The sequence below is a fragment of the Gekko japonicus genome, unplaced genomic scaffold (genome assembly GCF_001447785.1).
Source record: "Gekko japonicus isolate JY-2015 unplaced genomic scaffold, Gekko_japonicus_V1.1 scaffold428, whole genome shotgun sequence".
In the NCBI taxonomy this organism is placed as follows: Eukaryota; Metazoa; Chordata; class Lepidosauria; order Squamata; family Gekkonidae; genus Gekko; species Gekko japonicus.
The window spans coordinates 900,273-919,767 of record NW_015165842.1 but is presented as its reverse complement, the minus strand read 5'-3'; the positions used below and the strand labels follow the sequence as shown (position 1 = coordinate 919,767).

The window sequence follows — 19,495 nt, the reverse complement described above, 5'->3', positions numbered from 1 at the left end:
CTGGTTATTTGCACAACTTTTAACTTACCCAGCCGGACTGTTTGCCACTGATGGGTTGGATAAAACACTTCCAAGTCTTCAGGATCAAGCTCTTCCTCTTCATCCTCCACTGTCACTGCCTCTTTCTTGTTCTGTTCTTTCAAATCGCTCTCTTCTTTTTTTGTGAGAGCAAACTCCTTGGTAAATTAAAAAAAACAAACAGCTTTTGTTTTGCAAATGCATACAGGTTATTTGTTAATGGAAAAAATTCCACATGCCCTGACCTGGACAGCCCAAGCAAGCCCGATCTCGTCAGACCTCGGAAGCTAAGCAGGAACCTGGCAAATACTTGGATGGGAGACCTCCAAGGAATACCAGGGCCATGACACAGAGGCTGGCAATATCAAGCCCCCTCTCTGAAATGTCCAAGCCCCACTAGAGGTCGCCAGAAGTCACCCTGACTTCCAGGCTCACGAGCTCATATACCCACACACTCACAAAAGATACTCACCAACCGCCGCTGCCCCCAAAAAGTACAAACTTTTATACCAATGAGAAAGCCTTTTAAATACCCCTGATTAAATACATAGGGTTGGATCTCGTGATCTGCCAGAGGAAGGAACGGAGGCCTGTGGATCTCCCCTCGCCCTCCCTTCTACTTACAGTGGTTTCTGATTCCAGGAAAGTTGATTCTCAGAGCTGTGGGATCTGCATGAAGTGACAGATCCGTGGGAGGCAGTGAAAAGGGTGAAGGAGACAATATCGCATTCCTACATCTTCTGTCAGCCGAGCCCCACTGATGTAAGAGGAAGAAGGAAGTTCTTACACCCCCTTCCCGCTCCTTACACAGCCCATTGACCTATGTGGGTATTCCTTAGGACCAGTGTTCCCTCTAAGCTGAGTTAGTGTGAGCTAGTTCACGGTTTTTTAGCCTCCGGCTCACACATTTTTGTCTTTGCTCAGGAAGGGGTGGCTCCAGAGCAAACAAATTTATGCAGTGGCCAAATCACTCGCTCACAACTTTAATGCTAGTAGCTCACAAAGTAGAATTTTTGCTCACAGAACTGCACATCTTAGAAGGAACATTGCTAGGACTGCCTGGAGATTTGGGGGCAGGGCCTGGTGAGGGCGGAGTCTGGGAAGGGGAGGGAGCTCAAGGTGGGATGGGATGCCATTTTCTCAGTCCCATTCCAGAGTGTTGGGAAAGGGCCCATACAGCTTGAAATGGAATTAGAAAAACACCTCAGAGGGCCTCTAGGCTTCGGCATACCATCCTCAGGAGAGTGCCAGGTTTACCAGTCACAGAAGGTGGCCGTCTCCACATGAATCAAGCCCCTTTTAATCACATTGTCCTTCTTGCCCGACACTGTGGGTTTGTCAGGGGCTCCATGCCAAGCTTAAAGGTCTCTTGACTCTACTGCACGCCTGATAACAGGATTCGAGAGCTCACCGGGCCTAGTGTCTGCCTGCAGCCTGCACCCTGCTTGACTTGAATGAGACCTGTGCTATCTCTATCCACCCCGGTTCACATCACAGAGGCTGAGGGTGATGGTAGACACAGACCGATTCCCCACAAGCAGCTGTGCCGCCCTCACTCTTCCGTTTTCCCCCACTTGCATTGGTCAATTTCACACTATTCGCTGCGCGGCCACAATTTTGACCCGCAGCTCCCCCCAATTTCCCCCGCGTCTTCTTGATCCTTGTTTTTTGAGATCGAGAAGATGCTGGGGGAATCCGGGGGGGGGGGGGAGCTGCGGGTCAAAATTGTGGCTGCGCAGCAAATAGTGTGAAATGGGCCACACTCTTATTTCAAGTGAGGAGGAGAAGCGCAGGCCAGAAAAAGGCACTGGACACTTCTACACATGTGCTGAGTCACATGAACACATGAAGCTGCTTTACACTGAACCAGACCTTTGGTCCATCAAGATCAGTATTGTCTACTCAGGCCGGCTGCAGCTCTCTGGGGTCTTAGACAGAGTTCTTTTACACCACCTACGACCTGATCCCTTTAACCGGCGTCCAAGGGCCACGTGAACTGGAATCCAGAAGCCCAGATGTTAGAAACCCGAACAGAGACTCCGCATTTAGCCACCTAAAATTCTTTTCATACAACAATCTGCAGACCCTAAAAGCATTTTTTTTTAATGGGAGAGGTTAAAAGGAAACCCTTGCCCAGCCCCCAGCACACTCATGATAATGTGTCACTGGTACCTCTCGTCTCCTGCTTCTAAACCAATCCATACAAATTTGGTTACTTTTCATACACTTGCTAAAGTATACTAGCAATCCTGCCAACCTAGCAGTTCGAAAGCAAGAAATTGCAAGTAGATAAATAGGTACCCCTTCGGTGGGAAGGTAACAGCGTTCCGTGCACCTTGGTGTTTAGTCATGCCGGCCACATGACCACGGAAACGTCTTCGGACAGCGCTGGCTCTTCGGCTTGGAAGCGGAGATGAGCACCGCAACCCTATAGTCGGACTCGACTGGCTTTCGAGCAAGGGAACCTTTACCTAAAGTATACATATGTATACTTTACATACATATACATACATTAGAACCAGACAACTGGGATATCTGTCCATCACAAACAAGACTTGCTAGGAAAGGGACGGAAGAGGCTTGTCTCTAATCTGATGCAGAAATGCTTTCCCAATTTTTTTCCTTCAGTCCCATATTTATTTATTATTTATTAGATTAGATTTTTTTTCAAACACCCTTCCCTGCTTGTGTGGGGCTCAGGGCAGTTCACAACAATTTGACTAAATACAGAGTAAACACAATACTTAAAACATTCAGAACATTTAAACATCTTAAAAACAAAATGGCACTGCTAACATTCAGGCATGGGAGGGGAGGGGGAGGGTGTCGGGCAGATGTAGGGAACCGCTGCTGGCCTCAGTCAAAGGCCTGGCGGAACATCTCTGCCTTACATGCCCTGCGAAACTTTAATAGATCAGACAGGGCATGGGTGTCACTCAGCAGAGAGTTCCACCAGACTGGGGCCAGGGCGGAAAAGGCCTTTTCTGCCCTGGCCGAGGCCATCTGGATATCTTTTGGGCCGGGAACCACCAGAAGGTTCTTATCTGCTGATCTTAATGCCCTTTGGGGGGACATACTGGGAGAGACGGTCTCTAAGGTACTGTATTCAAGCTGTATACAGGAATGTCCTCCTTTGCAGGTAAACACACAACTGAGAACCAGTGGAAGGAAAAGCCACATGTGTGGGGGAGATTTGGAACAGTGAAATAAGATGAAGAAAAGGAACAAGCATTACCCAATAGCAATAACACGGTACATGTAGTAAAACCGTAGACTGTCTTAGAACTTCACCCCCTTTTCTTTCACTTCTTTAATAAGCTGACAGCTGTTTTAAATGTAAAAGGGTTTTTCCTTTCCCATGTTTACTAAAGTTTCCAAATATGTGGGGGGGGGGGGAGTAGTGTAATCAACTTAATCACTGAAACAATTTTTCCCCCATGGGGACAGCTGCAGTTAAAGCTTTCCCCAATGATCCAGAAATTAAGCAAGCTGTGCTAAAACTCGTGGTTAACTTCTGGAGGAAGAAAATTGAGAGCAAACCTATCCTGCCAGTTTGAAATCATGCTGATGGTTGAACTTTCTCTGGTATAACCTCCTCCAGTATGCAATCATTAAGGACACTCACTGTGACTCTGTCGCTTAAGCATGAAGGGAAGCTTATTACAGAAAGCAGCAAGACCACCAAGTTGAGCTTGGACACAATGGACACGAAACAGATGCTCGGAGACATCGCAACCTGAAATATGAGATTTGGTTAATCACACGGCTGCCCCCGCATTCTGCCATTTTACTAGCTAGCAATGATTCACAGAACCTAAAAATTCTACTATGCGGTAAATACAAACTCTCTGAAATTGTTATCTGAAGGCTGCATTCTCCAAGGCAATTAAAAGTGAGTAAATCTCATGGAAATAAATTGTAAACATGCATTTAGCATTACAGAATGCAATTCGAACCTCTCCAGTCAAAGGCAAACCCACTATGGATTCTATGGGACTGAAACTACAGCCAAATAACACATTTATGCAATCAGGGCATAGATTTAGTATGCAGTGCAAGGTATCACTGTGTACGTATCTATCAACCACATTTTTCCCCTGTTCTTCTTCCAAGCAGCTCAGGGCAGTTTACAGCGATCCCCCTTCCTCCATTTTGACCATGCAAGGTAGGTTAGACCAAGGGAAGGTGACCAGCTCACATGATCAACCACACTGGCTTTCCTGTGTACTTATGGTACAACATACGCTGACCCAATGAGTGGTTTCATGTATTTGATTCCTTGTTCGTCTGGAAAGCAGCACATTATTTCACATTGTTCGTCTGTTTGCGTGTGTTTGGGGGGGGGGGATGTTTCTGTTGTTTGTTACGGAAGTGGGTGTTCCCTGCTTAACCATGCTTCTTCTCTGGATAACAACATGTGAACAATCTCTCTCCCTTGAGACTCTGGCCAGTGGTATAATGACTCTCCACTATCGCTGCCTGCCACACACAAGTAGTGCTCTCTCAAGAGGTCTTTCCTTTACATACTGATATCAGTCCTCAGATTTTCTATGCCTGCCCACCTTCTGAAAGGTAATAGAGAGTTGAGGTAGGTCTTGTTTAGCCTGGACAGCTGGACTTGGCCTGGGATTCTTGGTTTGCCACACAAGACGGTAAAAAGCGTCTTAAAATAAAAAAGCCACAACTAAGAATAATGCATGGCCCTGAGCTGGATGTCCTAGGCTAGCCCAAATTTCTCGATCCTCGGAAACTAAGCAAAGTTGGCCTTCGTTAGTACTTGGATGGGAGACCTCCAAGGAAGCCCAGGGCTGTGATGCGGAAACAGACGGTGGCAAACCATCTCTGAACACCTCTTGCCTTGAAAACCCTCCAAATCAGAGGTGTCATTTGTTACAAGGGCTGGATCTGACATAAATGTCACTTTGTCAGGCCAGACCAGGTGTGCCATAAAATGTAACACGTGGTACCAGAGATATAAACTTTAGAAAGATGATTTCAGACGCCAAATGGCAATAGCAGGCTTGACTGGATTAGGTGTGATATGCAGAAGGGTAGTAGGCATGGCGATATCAGCATTGGTAATGAGACAGGAAACCTAGGCCTCAATTTCACCCAGGAGGATTCAGTCCAGGAGGATGCAAACAATAAATGGACATACATGGCTCATAGGTTTCCCTTGCTTGAAAGCCAGTCGAATCCGACTCTAGGGATGCAGTGCTCATCTCCGTTTCCAAGCCGAAGAGCCAGCACTGTCCAAAGATGTTTCTGTGGTCATGTGGCCGGCATAACTAGACACCGAGGCTCAAGGAATGCTGTTACCTTCCCGCCTATTTATCTACTTGCAATTTCTTGCTTTCAAACTGCTAGGTTGGCAGGAGCTGGGGCCAGAGACGGGAGCTCACTCTGTCATGCGGCACTCGGGTCTCAAACTGCTGAACTACCAACCTTCCGGTCTGCCACAAATTTTGTTAGTCTTCAAGGTGCTACTGGACTCTTACTCTTTCTACAGCTATAAGAAACCACATTCAAAAAACAGTGGGGGGACATTTTAACCTTCCAGGACATTCAGTTGCTGACCTAAGAGTAGCAGTTCTCTTACAAAGGAATTTCAAAGGGAGATTAGAAAGAGAGACTGCTGAATTGCAACTGATAATTGAGCTTCATTGATCCTCCTGGGCTGAATTGAAACCTAGGTTTCTTCTCTCATTACTAATGGCTGCTGTTGTTATTTGGGATCTGAAATCACTTCACTCTCTCTCCAAGATATAAGGACAGATGGACTCACATTCTAGTTGAACCCCAGAAGTGAGCAGTGACTCATGAAAGCTTGGCCTGTAGCTAATGTGGGGCCCATGGGGCCTGGCCCCCTAGTGTTTCTTCTGGGCTCCCTCCCTCCTGGGCTGCCCCCAAAGTGCCCCAACTTACCACCTGCACTGTGCTTTGATTTAATTAGCTGGCGGGCCCCCCAAGGCCCCCTCCCCCCAAATTCCCTAGCTAAGGGGCTGAGAAAGCTAATGCCCTGAACAAATTTTATTAGTCATTAAGGTACTTCTGGACTCTTGCTCCCTTCCACTAATAAAGACTGCAAACTGCACTGTTGTCCCCCCCCCGATCTATTAGAACTGGAAAGGGGGATCTCTCCATGTGAAATAATGTGCTGCTTTCAGACTGGACAAAATCCACTCACTGCTAGTGATAACAAAAAGTTTAAAAAGCTGGGGGGTGGTTTACTGTGAAGAAAGGCAATCAGTGATGTGGGAGGGGAGAGAGGGAGACCATGTGTTGAACTGGATTATATAGAGCCATAAACGTAATTTTAAATACTTAGCCTTCTACTTCCAGTCATTCAACCATGGAATCCAATCCAGGTGTTGTAATTCCTAATCAGGGTCTTTTTGAAAGAAAATAAAATCATACCCGTCCCCCCTATGATGCTGCTGGGAATGACATATCCTGGAGCCAAGTGCCTGAGATGGCCCCTCTTTGGGGTGTTCCCACCAGAGGTGGTAGGGGAGAAGAAAACAGCAATGGGGCAGCTAGGCAGTTGCAGCGGATTATATGCACTGGATTCACTCAGTGGAATACCGAGTCAGGTCCAAGGTCTTGGTATTAACTGTTAAGTCCTTGAGCAGTCTGGAACCACCGTATCTATGGGACCATCTCCTTCATTATGTCCCAGGGAGAGCGTTACACTCCACAGATAGCAACTTACTGGTGATCCGTAGCCCTAAAGACCAGGGCCAGGGCCTTTTCAGTCCTGGCCCCAACCTGGTGGAACTCTCTGCCTAATACGGTTAGAGCCCTGCAGAACCGCATGCAGTTCTGCAGGGCCTGCAAGGCAGAGATGTTCTGCCAGGCTTTTGATTAGGGACAGCGACGGTTTTCCAACACGGCTGGCACCCACGCCCATCCCCCCTCCTAAAGAAAGCAAAAAATGAATTTAAGAAGTGACCTAAACCATCCAGAACCCCACATTATCAATTGTATAACTGTTAGTGATGCCATCTTGAATTTGTGTTAAATAGGTTTTTAATGTTATTAATTTTATTATATTTAATGTTTGTATGCCATACTGGTACACCACCCAGAGCTCGGTGCAAGTCAGGATAGGGCAAATTATTATTATTATTATTATTATTATTATTATTAATAATAATAATAATAATAATAATAATATGCTACAGTCATCCGCTATACATTAAAAGGAAAAAAAGCTCAAACCACATTCACAGCACCGTGAGCCTTTTAAGGGATGCCAGCACACTTCCAGGCAAACTGCCCCATCAGAATAAAAGCCCCAGGAAGCTCCATGGCACGCAGGGGTTTGAGCCCAACACTAACCACTACACTGGCTTTGGTTATGTGGGTAAAAGCAGAGAAGCGACCGACGCTCACCATGGCTACTTTGTCCCTTTAGCCCCTCTTACCAAATGCATTTCTCCTAGGATGCCCTGCAGCTCCCTGGGGTCAGTCATTGTCTCTCAGCCTCACCTACCTCACAGGGTGGTTGTGAAGAAAAAATGGGCGCTGCAGGCAATGCTCCCTCTAAGCTGTGGAGCCTTGTGAGAAAAAATTCTGCTTTGTGAGCTACTGGCATTAAAGTTGTGAGCGAGTGATTTGGCTTCTGCATAAAGTAGTTTGCCCCGGAGGCATCCTTCCTGAGCCAAGGCAAAAATGTGTGAGCCAGAGGCTAAAAGCCTGTGAGCTAGCTCACACTAACTCAGCTTAGAGGGAATGCTGGCTGCAGGCACACTACCCTGAATTTAATGGAGGATCAAAACACACTAAGTAAAGTTTAATGTTAAACTCAATCACTCACACACAACCCTTACACCCTAATTCTTGTAAAGGGGGGAGGGCAGGGGTTCACCCTGTGTCTGGACTGTAGTATCTACAGACCAGGAATAGGGTCAGCCCATGCTCGGACTGTACCACGCAACTGAAAGCCCCACCATACAAAGCTAAATTGGTACAATTGCTAAAGCCCTCAGTTCAAATCCCCACGGCACCATGAAGCTCACTGGGTGCCTTGAAGACTAGTCTGTGTCTCTTATTTCTCCACCTACCCTACCTCACAGGGTTGTTGTGAGGGCAAAAATGGAGAGAGATCACCCTAAGCTCCTGAGAAAGAGAAAAAAAATAGAATAGAAACATACTAAATAAATCAAAGCAACAACCATACATATAGAGGGTGGGCAGTAAATTAGCATACAGAATAATGAACATGTTTCTAACAGATTAAAAGAGGAACAAGCTTAGTTTATATGACTATCATCTAGGGGGAAAGACAGGTTGTTATAAATCATGAGCGCAGTAGGACCTTAAACGTCAACAAAGTTTATTCCAGCATAAACTGTAACCATATTTGTCTTTGAGGTGCTGACTCGTAATTTATTCCGCGGCTACAGACTAACAAAACTACCTAGTTTGGATAATTAACTCGGTTATTCCGATTCCTTTGCCGGACCCGTGCAAATAACTTCCTTCCTGAATAAGGAGCGCATCCTTCGCCCTCCTCCTGACAGCCCGCAATAGCAGAGGTCGGCCCACCACCTCACCCCGGGGCAGTAGCAGCCCCTGTCTGCCTTCCCACAGCGATCCTAGCCCAAGGGCCACGAAAGGCGACAGAAGGATGAGTAGGCAAACAAACCCCCCAACAAACCAACGGGGGTGGGGGGGAAACTGCAAGGTGCTGCCTACAAACCAGCGGCAGCCAAGACCCCGCACCGCCCTCCGCCACTCCTACCTCAATGCTGGCGTCTCCGAGCAAAAAGAGCCACAGTCAACCAGGAGGCGCGCTGGACCAATCAGGCGCGGCCGCGTCACACCCTTCCCCCCAACTTCTTCCAGAGAAGCGAGGAGCGCTGGCTCCTCCCACTCATTCGCAACCACGCCCCCTCTGCTTTTTATTGCTGCGCCAAAAGACACCCCCCACCCCCCCCAAGGCCCGGCAGTGGTGTCTTTGGGCGTTTTGGTCGCCTTTGCTGGTACTCGGGAGTGCTTGCCGGCGGGAGGCGTAGTGCCGACGAGAAGTCGCCCAGCGGTACTGTTTTGCCAGTTACAAAGCAGGTCCTTTAGTCTCCTCAGGTAGGGGGAATCAAAGACAATAAGGAGCTACAATAAGGAGCTACTGTTTGCTCTATGGCAGTAGAAAAGAGCACAAGAGTCCAGTAGCACCTTAATGACTAACCAAATATGTGGCAGGGGAGCAGGGGTCCTTTCGTAGAAAAATAGGTGCAGGAGCTCATTAGCATAACTCATTAGCATAACTTATTTGCATGTGCCACACACCCCTGACATCACCGGAAGTGTGTCAGAAGACAACACCCACCGCTCAGGTTCCACTGGACTTTTGGATAGCTAGCTATTGGGAGGGGGGGATGTGCAGATCTGTCCTCGCAGAGGAGGGAGCGCTTGTGCCTGAATAAAACTTGGTCTTAAAGGTGCCACTGGACTGTTTTGGGCCGGTGGACCGGGCTGCTTACCTGGCTGCTTCTTGCTCTGACTGAGGGCTGCTGGGAGCAGGGGGCGGGGCTTGTTGCATATGCCCACCCCCTGGGCTCCTTACTGCAGGAGCTCCACTCCGGCAGGAAATGAACCCTGCAGGGGAAGAGCTTTCGTGAGTCGCAGCTCGCTTCTTCAGAACCTGAAAGATGGTACTGGTGGACTCTTGCTCTTTTCTGCTGCTACAGACAGACTAACACATAAGACGCCAATGTTGGATCAGGCCAAAGGCCCATCCAGTCCAACAATCTGTATCACACAGTAGCCAGAAATACCAGGTGCCATCAGGAGGTCCACCATTAGAAGCCCTCCCACTGTTGACCCCCCCCCAAGCACCAAGAAGACAGAGTCTTGGTGAAGAAGTGCTTCCCTTTATCCGTTCTAACCCGACCACTCAGCAATTTCAGGGAGTGCCCACAAGTTCTTGTATTGTGAGAAAGGGAGAAAAGTACCTCTTTCTCTACCTCTTTCCCATGCATAATCTTATAAACCTCAATCATGTCACCCCTCAGTCGTCGTTTCTCCAAGCTAAAGAGCCCTAAGCGCTTTAAACTTTCCTCATAGGGAAAGTGTTCCAACCCTTTTATCATTCCAGTTGCCCTTTTCTGCACTTTTTCCAAAGCTATAATATCCTTTTTAAGGTGTGGTGACCAGAACTGCACACAGTATTCCAAATGAGGTCGCACCATTGATTTATATAGGGGCATTATGATATTGGCTGATCTGTTTTCAATACTCTTCCTAATAATCCCCAGCATAGCATTGGCCTTCTTTATTGCAATCACACACTGTCTGGACATTTTCAGTGAGTTATCTACTACAACTCCAAGATCTCTCTCTTGATCAGTCTCTGCCAGTTCAGACCCCATCAATGTGTATTTATATTTAGGATTTTTGGCACCAATGTGCATCACCTTGCACTTGGCCACATTGAACCCCATTTGCCATGTTGACGCCCACTTGCCCATCTTTGACAGATCCCTTTGGATTATTACTATTACAGCATAAGTTTTCGGACAAATTTAGAGTCCAGTGGCACCTTTAAGACCAACAAAGGTTTATTCAAGGTCTGAGGTTTCGTGTGTAAGGCAGTTTTTCAAGTTTTCGTGCCCTAAAAGCCAGCTTGCGGAGGTGGTGGTGAGCTAAATCTCTAAGGTGCCACTAGATTCCTCTTTAATTTCGATGCAACGGACTAACGGTGTGATCTTATGCAGAGTTAGTGTAGTCTAAACCTGTTTTATTTCGAAGGGCTTCAAAATAGGGTTGGCGTTATAATACCATTACTTCCTTCGGTGACATTTATCCAACCAGGATTCTGTCCGAAACCAAACCTAAAAAGGGTTACTCAGAAGGGAGTTGCATTTTTATGTAATCGGGCTTACTCCCAAGAAAGTTGCTAGGATTGCACTGACAAATCTGTAGGAGCAGAATGACACAGAAGCGCAGGAGTTCCTGTAAAAATACATTTTGTTAGTCTGGGCTCGTTTCATTTTCATCGTATTTACTAACCAGATTTGATTCGGTTCCCGCGTAACCTTGTATGGACGAGACAGAGCCTGCTTCTGCAGATGCAGTGTGTGTCACTCCTCACTTAGCAGGGGTCTTATGTGGAATGTATTATATGAATAACAGACTCAAAGAATCATCAGCATCGCACAGTCACGTTTCCTTTTGTGCTTCCTGCATTTCATGCCCCGTTGACCCTGCCTTTCCCCTTATTGCATAATATGCCACTCCTCCCATCTAAAGGAGGTTCTAGGCAGCCAAATTTTATGCGGGAACAAAATGTCGATCGTCTTTGAAGCGCTCCAAGGTTCCCACTTGCTATTCCCCCAGTTAAAATGCACGGAAGATCGCATCCTCTGTCAAGTAAAGGGACCAGACGCCAAGCAAACTGGACTGAGGCATTTATTTCTAGAATAGAGTTAAGAGTCCGATGGCATCTTTAAGACCAACAAAGTTTAATTCAAGATGTGAGCTTTCGTGTGCAAAGCATTTATTTCTAAGTCAACATTGCGAGGTTTACAGGCCAACAGCTGTCGAAACCCAAACGATATACTGTTGTGCTTTAGTTCCGTTTTTTAAAAACACCCGGTGAGGAGAAGCGAAGAAACACCACAGGCATCTCAAACAAAGAACCATCGAGAACTTAGGAATTCCTCTGAAGTGCAACCCGGAAACTGCCGCTCTCCCTCCGCTTCGGAGGCAATTTATCGCGATAGTTGGAAGGGGGGGGGAGCAGCTACTTCAAGGGTACGTTCTCGCGCGAGGAAGTCGTCACGCGCTGGGCGGAAGACGCATGCGTGAGGTGGATTAGCGGTCTAGAAGGGGAGCTGTGTGGAACGGAGTTCTACGCAGTTCTTTTTCTTCGCGGCGCGCGGACATTGGCCGTTTGTGGTGGGGTGGAGTGAAAGCGTAAGGCTCAGTTGCCGACTGAGGTAAGAACGGCGGGCGCGGATTGTGCTTATCAACGCAGGGTCACGTAAGTTTCATTTTCTGCACTTGGTGTGCGTGTGTGGCCTGGACCGTTGGAAACTGAGGTGGGGGAGGAGGAGGAGAGCGCGAGGAGACACTGCGCGTGCGCAAATGGGGGAAGGTAGGCGACGGTGGTGCTGGAGTTGGGGTGCGCGTGCGTAGATGGTGGGAGGGGGGGTGAGCCAAGCGCTTGCGGCTGAGTGGTCGTGCGCATGCGGGGCCTTGCACGGAAGGTGAGGCGTTGTTCTGGCGGTTTTGTTTCCTCTCCTCCATGATTTTTCTGGCGCATCCGGCCTGTGCGCCGCTTCCCAGTCCCTTGAGTTAACGAATTTAACGTGTTCATTAAGGAGAAGGATTGCCTTGGCTTGACTTCAGATTGTTGGATGTTCTTGTATGGGAGTCGGTAGTAGGGCTGTGAGTAGCCTGGAGAAACAAGATGTCCTACCTCTTCAATAAAGGCTTGTTGGGCTTATTCACTTCAATGCTATGAAAACCTTCACCTGCCCATTTCCACACGTGAAGCCTCTGTCGAAGGAACAAGAGATTGGCACCTTTAGTAATAGGACACCATTCAGACAGGAACCTTAGGTCCTCCTGCTGTTGAAGCGAGGGCTGTGCATGTTTACTCATTTGCGAGTTCCATTGTATTCAGTGGGGTGAGTTTCCTGGTAACTGGGTACAACCCCACCCCACCCTCTGCATATTTACTTGGGAGGTATTCCTGGTGAGCACTTATTCCCAGATAGGTTGATATTATTAAATGCAGCATTTAATTATTGCTGGTACTTATGTTTTCAAAGTGGGAGTGGCTATTGCTGCTTTGTCTCCTGCTGTTGTAGTGGAGCAGGATAAGATCTTTTGCAGGGGACTCAAGCTAAGTTAATTAACAAGCAAGGAGCTTCCTGAACTAGCTCTAATACACTAAGCAATGTTTTGTTCCAGCGAACGATTCCTAGTTCTCACTGAGGTGGTCAGCTTGTATCTGAGCTGTATTGCTTGAGGCTGTGGGGAGGGCTCACAGGATGCAGTGTTTCTCCATGCAAGAGAGTTCCCTGCTCAACAGCACCAACAAACATAGATCTTTGTAATGCTAGGGTAGAATTCTTCCCTCAGATATCCCTCGTTCCTTGGTATAAAAGGAATTAGTTTGCTGTGGGAAACATTCCATCATGTGAGCCCCAACTCCGTAGTCTTTGAATGCTGCAGCCTCAAGACACAGGCTGTCTGTGTCAATGAGAAACAGGCTTCCATCAGCTGGATTTGAAACCGCTGTGCTCTCTGCCTAATATTTAGATAGGGATGTCTTCAGGTTTCTAGTTTAATGCATCATGGTAGAAATACTGCAGCTGAGAACTGCTGTTCATGCATACTAGACAAGTGTAGTACTCAAGTAACAAATGTGCATGGGTGAACTAGTGCCTGGAATCTAGCTTTCTGATGAAGTTATGTTGGAATAATTGAGTGGCTATTGAAATGAAAGAGCAGTTGTGTAAGACAGCATTGTCAAGGCTATTTTATGATGTAACTGTTAACTTCATTGTGTGAACCTTTTGGGATCTTGAGTTGTGTTTCTGTATTGGGTGAATGGGTTCTCAACCCTTGTTTATGTGAATAGGTTGGAAGAATCTAACATGCCTCTGTGGTTTGCGGACTATTTTATTGAGAAGAAACTGAAACAGGGAAGAGTATGCTATCAAGAGTCCCTTATGTGAAAAGGAGTGTTGTTTTAAATCAAATGTAAATATGGGTAGGGAGATGGAGTTTTTTTGAGAGTGTGAAAAGGAGTGTTTTAAATCAAATGTAAATATGGGTAGGGAGATGGAGTGTGGTTGAGTTGTTCCCTCATCTATGTATAGACACAAGGATAACTGTTCATTTCTGTCTGGATTGCAGTTTTTTCTTGTGCCTGAGTTCGGACAAGAAATACTTTTAATGGGGAAGGATCTATTTAGGCAAAACAAAATAAATTAATTTGTTCTTTTATCTTGGAGCTGTCTTCCCCATTGTGTGGAGGAAACAGTTGCTAACTAGAGTTAAGGTCATAAAAACACAGCCCATTAGAATTAAATTGTATGCCATTTTAAAAGAGGCTTCCTTTTTCTTAATGAGTTCCCTCTCCTGGAACATGCTTCTATTGTGAAAGTGGTCAAAAGTTTAACTTGTCTTAGCAAGGGGTATACCAAATGTGCAGTTGGCAGAGAGGTGAAGAATGAAATAGATCATTCCTCTGCTGCATTTCTTTACATGACACACTCCTGTTCTCAAACCAGTGACTGCTATTTTATCATTTTGGTGAAATAAGGTGGTTTCTATTCCTGTATGTCTTGTGAATGCCTCAAAGGGGACATTGCTCCATTGCTTTGATGGTGGAAAGTGCCATCAAGTCACAGCTGACTTACGGTGACCCAGTAGGGTTTGGGTTTTCAAGGCAAGAAACATTGCCGTTAATTGTCTCCATGTCATGATCCTGGTATTTCTTGGAGGTCTCCCATCCAAATGCTAGCCAGGGCTGACCCTGATTAGCTTCTGAGATCTGATGAGATTTGGCTAGCCTACGGCTATCCATTGCTTTAAGCAGGGGTCTTGTTGTAGAAAAAGAGCTGCCGGAGCTCATTAGCATAACTCATTAGCATAACTTATTTGCATATGCCACGCCCCCTGACATCACCGGAAGTGACAGAAGGCCACACCCCCTGACATCACCGGAAGTGTGTCAGAAGGCCCGGCTACTTACCCTCCTGCTTCATCCTCATTCCCAAACGGAATGAGGATTGAAGCAGAGGGCGGGGTAAAGAAGGGGGCGGGGCTTCACCACGTGACCGCCCCGCCCCCTAGAGGTTCTCTTCCGGAGCTCCGTACCTGAGAGCTCCCCCCCGACTAGAGCCCTGGCTTTAAGTATATTTATTCAAAGGAGTGGCAGTGGAGCACTTTAATCATAAAGGAGCTTAGGACTTAGTGCAATTCTACACAGCTATTTTGCTGTAAGCCTAGTCCATTGAAGTAACTGTAAAGGACTGCACTTTAGGAAAGGCAGAGAGAAGCAAATCTCAAACTGATGCCAAGGGGAGTAGGGGTGAGGAACTCATGTAACTTCAAAGATGATAGCTCTTCATACTTAAAACCAAATGTTCTGATTTCAATCTCAATAATTTCAATTTGATTCTAATTTAAAGTTAATTTGAAAGGTTTGACTACTGCACTCCAGAATCTGCCTGTGGCTGCAGAATAGGGTTGATGTTTCCATCTGTTAGTTGTGCAAATGCCTTGTTACTGTGTGGCCCAAGCAATACACCTGATAGAGCCCCAGATCACACCCCTTCAGGATCCCCCTGTCAGAGTCTTGTGCTTTGCAAGATTTGAAGGGAATTTCCCCCAGAATTTTCAGCTTTTCTGTATTTGAGCGGACGTTTTCAGGGTCCCATTTCACATTTAGTCATGACCCATATTGTTTCCAGTAATATTGCTTGAGCTGTCCACTGTACCTGCCTCTTCACAATGAAAGATCTGGCTCTTAGGTCTGTTACTGTGAATAAGCTAAACTGTTGGGAGGAGTGCCAAAGGAGAAGAATGATGAGAAGTTTGGGAGAGTTGAAATAGACAAGAGGATGCCTTGCACTGATTTGAGAACCGGTGCTCTGGTTTGTTGGGAAAGGAATACGCGACGATATTATGGTTGAATTGTTTTCCTGGGTATCCTGACAAGATGTGGCCTAGTCCCGTTTCCCCCCTGTAATGAATTCATATAGTTACTTTGATCCCAGAGTTTTTCTGCAAGATATAGCTGCTGTCTTTGACAGCCTCTGGAGGCCTGGCTAAATTTTAAATGTGGGTGATCTTATAGGCATTCTGTGTAACCATTTCTTCTCCCCTGAGGCAGAGGCCATCTTGTGGGTGATTCCCATCCATCATTCAGGGAGGCAGGAACAATTCAAACTTCTTGTTTCCTGTGGTGGGAGTCACCCCAGTCTCAGTTTTGTTTCCTGCCTCAGTAAGGAGAGCAGCTTGTTAGGTTAGCCTACCAACCTTTAACAGTTTTTTTCTTTTTACTTACTCTTGACTCGTTCTTTTTTCTAACTTCTAAATTCACTGCTAAACTTATCCTATCTTAATCTTCCCCTCCCTTCCTTCCCCTCTACGATTCGGGAATTCTATCTGCAGCAATTCACCATAGGCTGCATAAAACAAGTGTGACTCCTTAATATGGATCCCACGCAGACCAAGGATGGACTTTTAGCCACGCCAGAGCGTATTCTGGCCGGGTAGGAGCCTAAGGACGCCACGGAGGCGCCAGAAGAGCAAGGAGAGCCCGGCGCGGAAAAGGGCGCCGTGCTGCTCATGACCCATTTTGAAGCGATCCGGACGGCATGCTTCAAAAATTGTGGAGAGCCAATAGTGCGTACCCCAGCATGTTAAGCCAGCTGAAACATGAGCCATTTGGACGAGGACGCTGAAGAAGGAGACGACGAGGAAGATGAGGGTGAAGTATGCCATTACGGTTCCCCCTCTCTGTCTCCAGATGCGATGGCCTTTCTACAGAGGGCCATCAGGGAAGAGATGGCCCGTTCCAAGGAAGGGGGGAAGGGTTCCCGCCACAGATCTCCCCCTCCCCCCAACCACATGGCCCTGGGAAGACAAAGTCAGGGGATCATGGCCTACCAAGGCAGCTCAAAAGGGTTTCCCTACTCAGAAGGAGCTATATGATCCTCCTAAAGAGGACTGTATGTCCTTCAACTCTAGTGAGAAGGAGGAGGGGGAGTTTTCATCCGATGATGGGGAAGAGAGGGGAAAGAAAACTGCTTCATCAGAGCAGTCCTTTCGTTTTTTCAAGAGAGAAGATTTCCAATACTTATTGTCTAAAACCCTATCAGCCTTACACATTCAAAATACCCATCCCACAGCTAACAGAGGGGATGGCATAGCAGAGGAAGGCGATGAGATTACTGATGAGTTCTTTCCACCAGTGAGAACAAGCATTTCCTTTTCCTGGTTTTTACGTCAGAAAAATAAAGGCAGAATGGCAAAGGCCTATGTCTAACAAACCCGTTCCAAGCTTTATGAAAAAATTGTACCCTACCACCTCACTTGCTTCCAGTTTATTGCAGGTACCATCAGTAGACGCCCCGGTGACGGCATTGCAGTCTTCCAGTCTAGTCTCTGAGGACGGTCACGGCAACCTGCGCAACAGTCTCGACAAACGTGCGGAATTTGCCCTTAAGAAGTTGCACGATGCTAACGCCATGGCAATCAAGGCATCAGCTTCAGCCTCTACGGTCTCCAGAGCATCCATCGTGTGGATGAGGAAACTCATCCAAATGCTACCTGGTGACAACTTAAGACTGATGGAGGAAGCTACGAGAATTCTAAAAGCAATCTCTTATACAGCAGATGCTACCTTGGATACGATGGTTCTCACCTCCAGAGCCATGGCTTCGACAGCTGCTGTACGACATCTAGTGTGGCTCAGATCTTGGTCTGCTTAACTATCAATCAAAAGCCATAGTCGTCGCTTACCCTTTTCAGGGCGATAAACTCTTAGGTGAACTTCTAGAAAGGATTCTGGTGGAGACTCGGGATAAAAAGAAAGCGCTTCCCAAATTCGTACGCCTTGGAGAGAAGGCATCAACGTCTTCGTCATTTCGTACGCAACACACCCTTCCCAGATTTCGTCCAGGTTACAGGAGATCTACGTGAGGCAACACCACCACTCTCAACAACTACTCCAGGCAGTCCTTTCGTAGAGGGGCTTCCAACAGCAACAGATTCTTGAGACCAAACTTCTTCGGGCAAGACAAAGGTGAGAAAAACCCCAAACCTGCGAGAGCATGACTATCGACAGCCACCAGTAGGGGGGAGACTAACACACTTCACTTAAGCATGGGCCAGATCCAGTTCAGACTCCTGGACCATGGGAGTGGTCTCAGAAGGCTACAAGATAGAATTTCTGCAAATCCCTCCTCAAAGGTTTGGTGCCTCTCCAATACACAAGAACAGCACAAAGCGAGACAGAACTTGGTTAGCCATATCCCACCTTCTGGACATTCATGCAATAGAACCTGACCCAATAGAACACCTGGGGCAGGGAGTCTATTCGATTTTCTTCACTGTCCCCAAAAAGACTGGGGACTGGAGGGTGATTTTAGACCTGAAGTTCATAAACAAGTACGTCAAGTTCAAACACTTCAGGATGGAGACCCTCAGGTCTATTGCAGAGTCCCTCCAGCCGGGAGAGTTTCTCGTATCAATAGACTTAACAGAAGCCTACATGCACATACCAATGTTTCCATCACACAGGAGATTTCTTCGTTTCTGTTTGGGGGAACACCACTGCCAGTTCTTTCTGTTTGGGTGACCACCACTTCAGTCTTTCATCGGCTCCCAGAATATTCACGAAGATGATGGTACACAAGAGCTCCCTGAAACCATCTCGGCGCCTGGAGCATCTCGGCGTGATCATAGACACCAAAGTGACCTCATTGTATTTTCCACTGCACAAAGCACGAAAGATCAAGGCCTTGGCCAACCAAATCATTCTGGCAATCATCTCTGGTTTCTCATCTCTTTCTATCCTCACCAAGATGTTGGATCTCATGGTAGCTACCTTCGACACCCTGCAGTGGGGAAGATTCTACTCCAGACCACTTCAACTATTCCTAAGACCCTTCCAATCCTCCATCGCATTGAAATTGAACATCTCTCTGAAGGTTCCATTACAAGTAAAAACAAGTCTTTGTTGGTGGACCAACATATCCAACCTGACCAAAGGAAAAAGTTTCTGGATCCAGGGCAGGATTCAACTATTCACCGACGCAAGTCTAGAAGGCTGGGGAGCCACCCTCCTGAATCAACCAGCACAAGGGAAATGGTCTGTAATCGAGCAGACACTGCCGATCAACCTGTTAGAACTTCGAGCTGTACATCTTGCCCTTCAATTCTTCGCGCATCAGATCAAAGAAAACCTATTTTGATGCGCACAGACAACATTTCCGCGAAGGCCTATCTAAACAAACAGGGAGGCTCGAGATCCTCCACATTGCAGAGAGAAGCATTCAAACTCCTGAGATGGGCGGAGATGAACTTAGCCTCCATTCAAGCAGAACATGTGAGTTGGCAGGAGATCCAGGAGAGCAAATGGTCCCTGAACAAGGAGGTATTTCATCTTATATCGGTACAACTGGGCAGACCAATCATGGATCTGTTTGCATCTCCGACAAACGCTCAACTGCCTTGATTCTTCACGAGGTTCTGTCAACATCAAGTGGAGGCCACGGATGCTCTGACGACTCAGTGGCCCAGAGGTCTTCTTAACGCCTTCTCTCCACTACCAATTCTACCATGTCTCTTAAGAAGGATCAGACTCTTGCAAGCAGAGGTGATAGTGGTGGCACGGTATTGGCCAAGACGCCCCTGGTTCACAGCCTTACAGGAGATGACGTCAAGTCATCCATTGATACTACCAGTTCTTCCAGACCTGCTGGTGCAAGGACCCATAATGGCACCC

At 47.0% G+C, this 19,495-nt stretch overlaps 2 protein-coding genes across 4 annotated transcripts in view; one reads left to right on the top strand and one right to left on the bottom strand.

The window, feature by feature from the left end:
• Positions 1-8,799, bottom strand: part of SIL1 (SIL1 nucleotide exchange factor) — a 96,366-nt gene extending 87,567 nt beyond the window's left edge. The window contains exons 1-3 of the mRNA XM_015411010.1: positions 8,765-8,799; positions 3,644-3,754; positions 29-176 (exon numbers count right to left, since the gene is read on the bottom strand). Of these exons, the coding sequence (XP_015266496.1) occupies positions 29-176; positions 3,644-3,748 (253 nt within the window). The 5' untranslated portion in view covers positions 3,749-3,754; positions 8,765-8,799. The remainder of the gene's footprint in view (positions 1-28; positions 177-3,643; positions 3,755-8,764) is intronic.
• A 3,023-nt stretch (positions 8,800-11,822) lies between these two features.
• Positions 11,823-19,495, top strand: part of MATR3 (matrin 3) — a 36,402-nt gene continuing 28,729 nt past the window's right edge. For all 3 annotated transcript variants that reach the window (XM_015411029.1, XM_015411028.1, XM_015411026.1), the window contains exon 1: positions 11,823-11,960. The gene's annotated coding sequence lies outside the window, so the exon portion shown is untranslated. The remainder of the gene's footprint in view (positions 11,961-19,495) is intronic.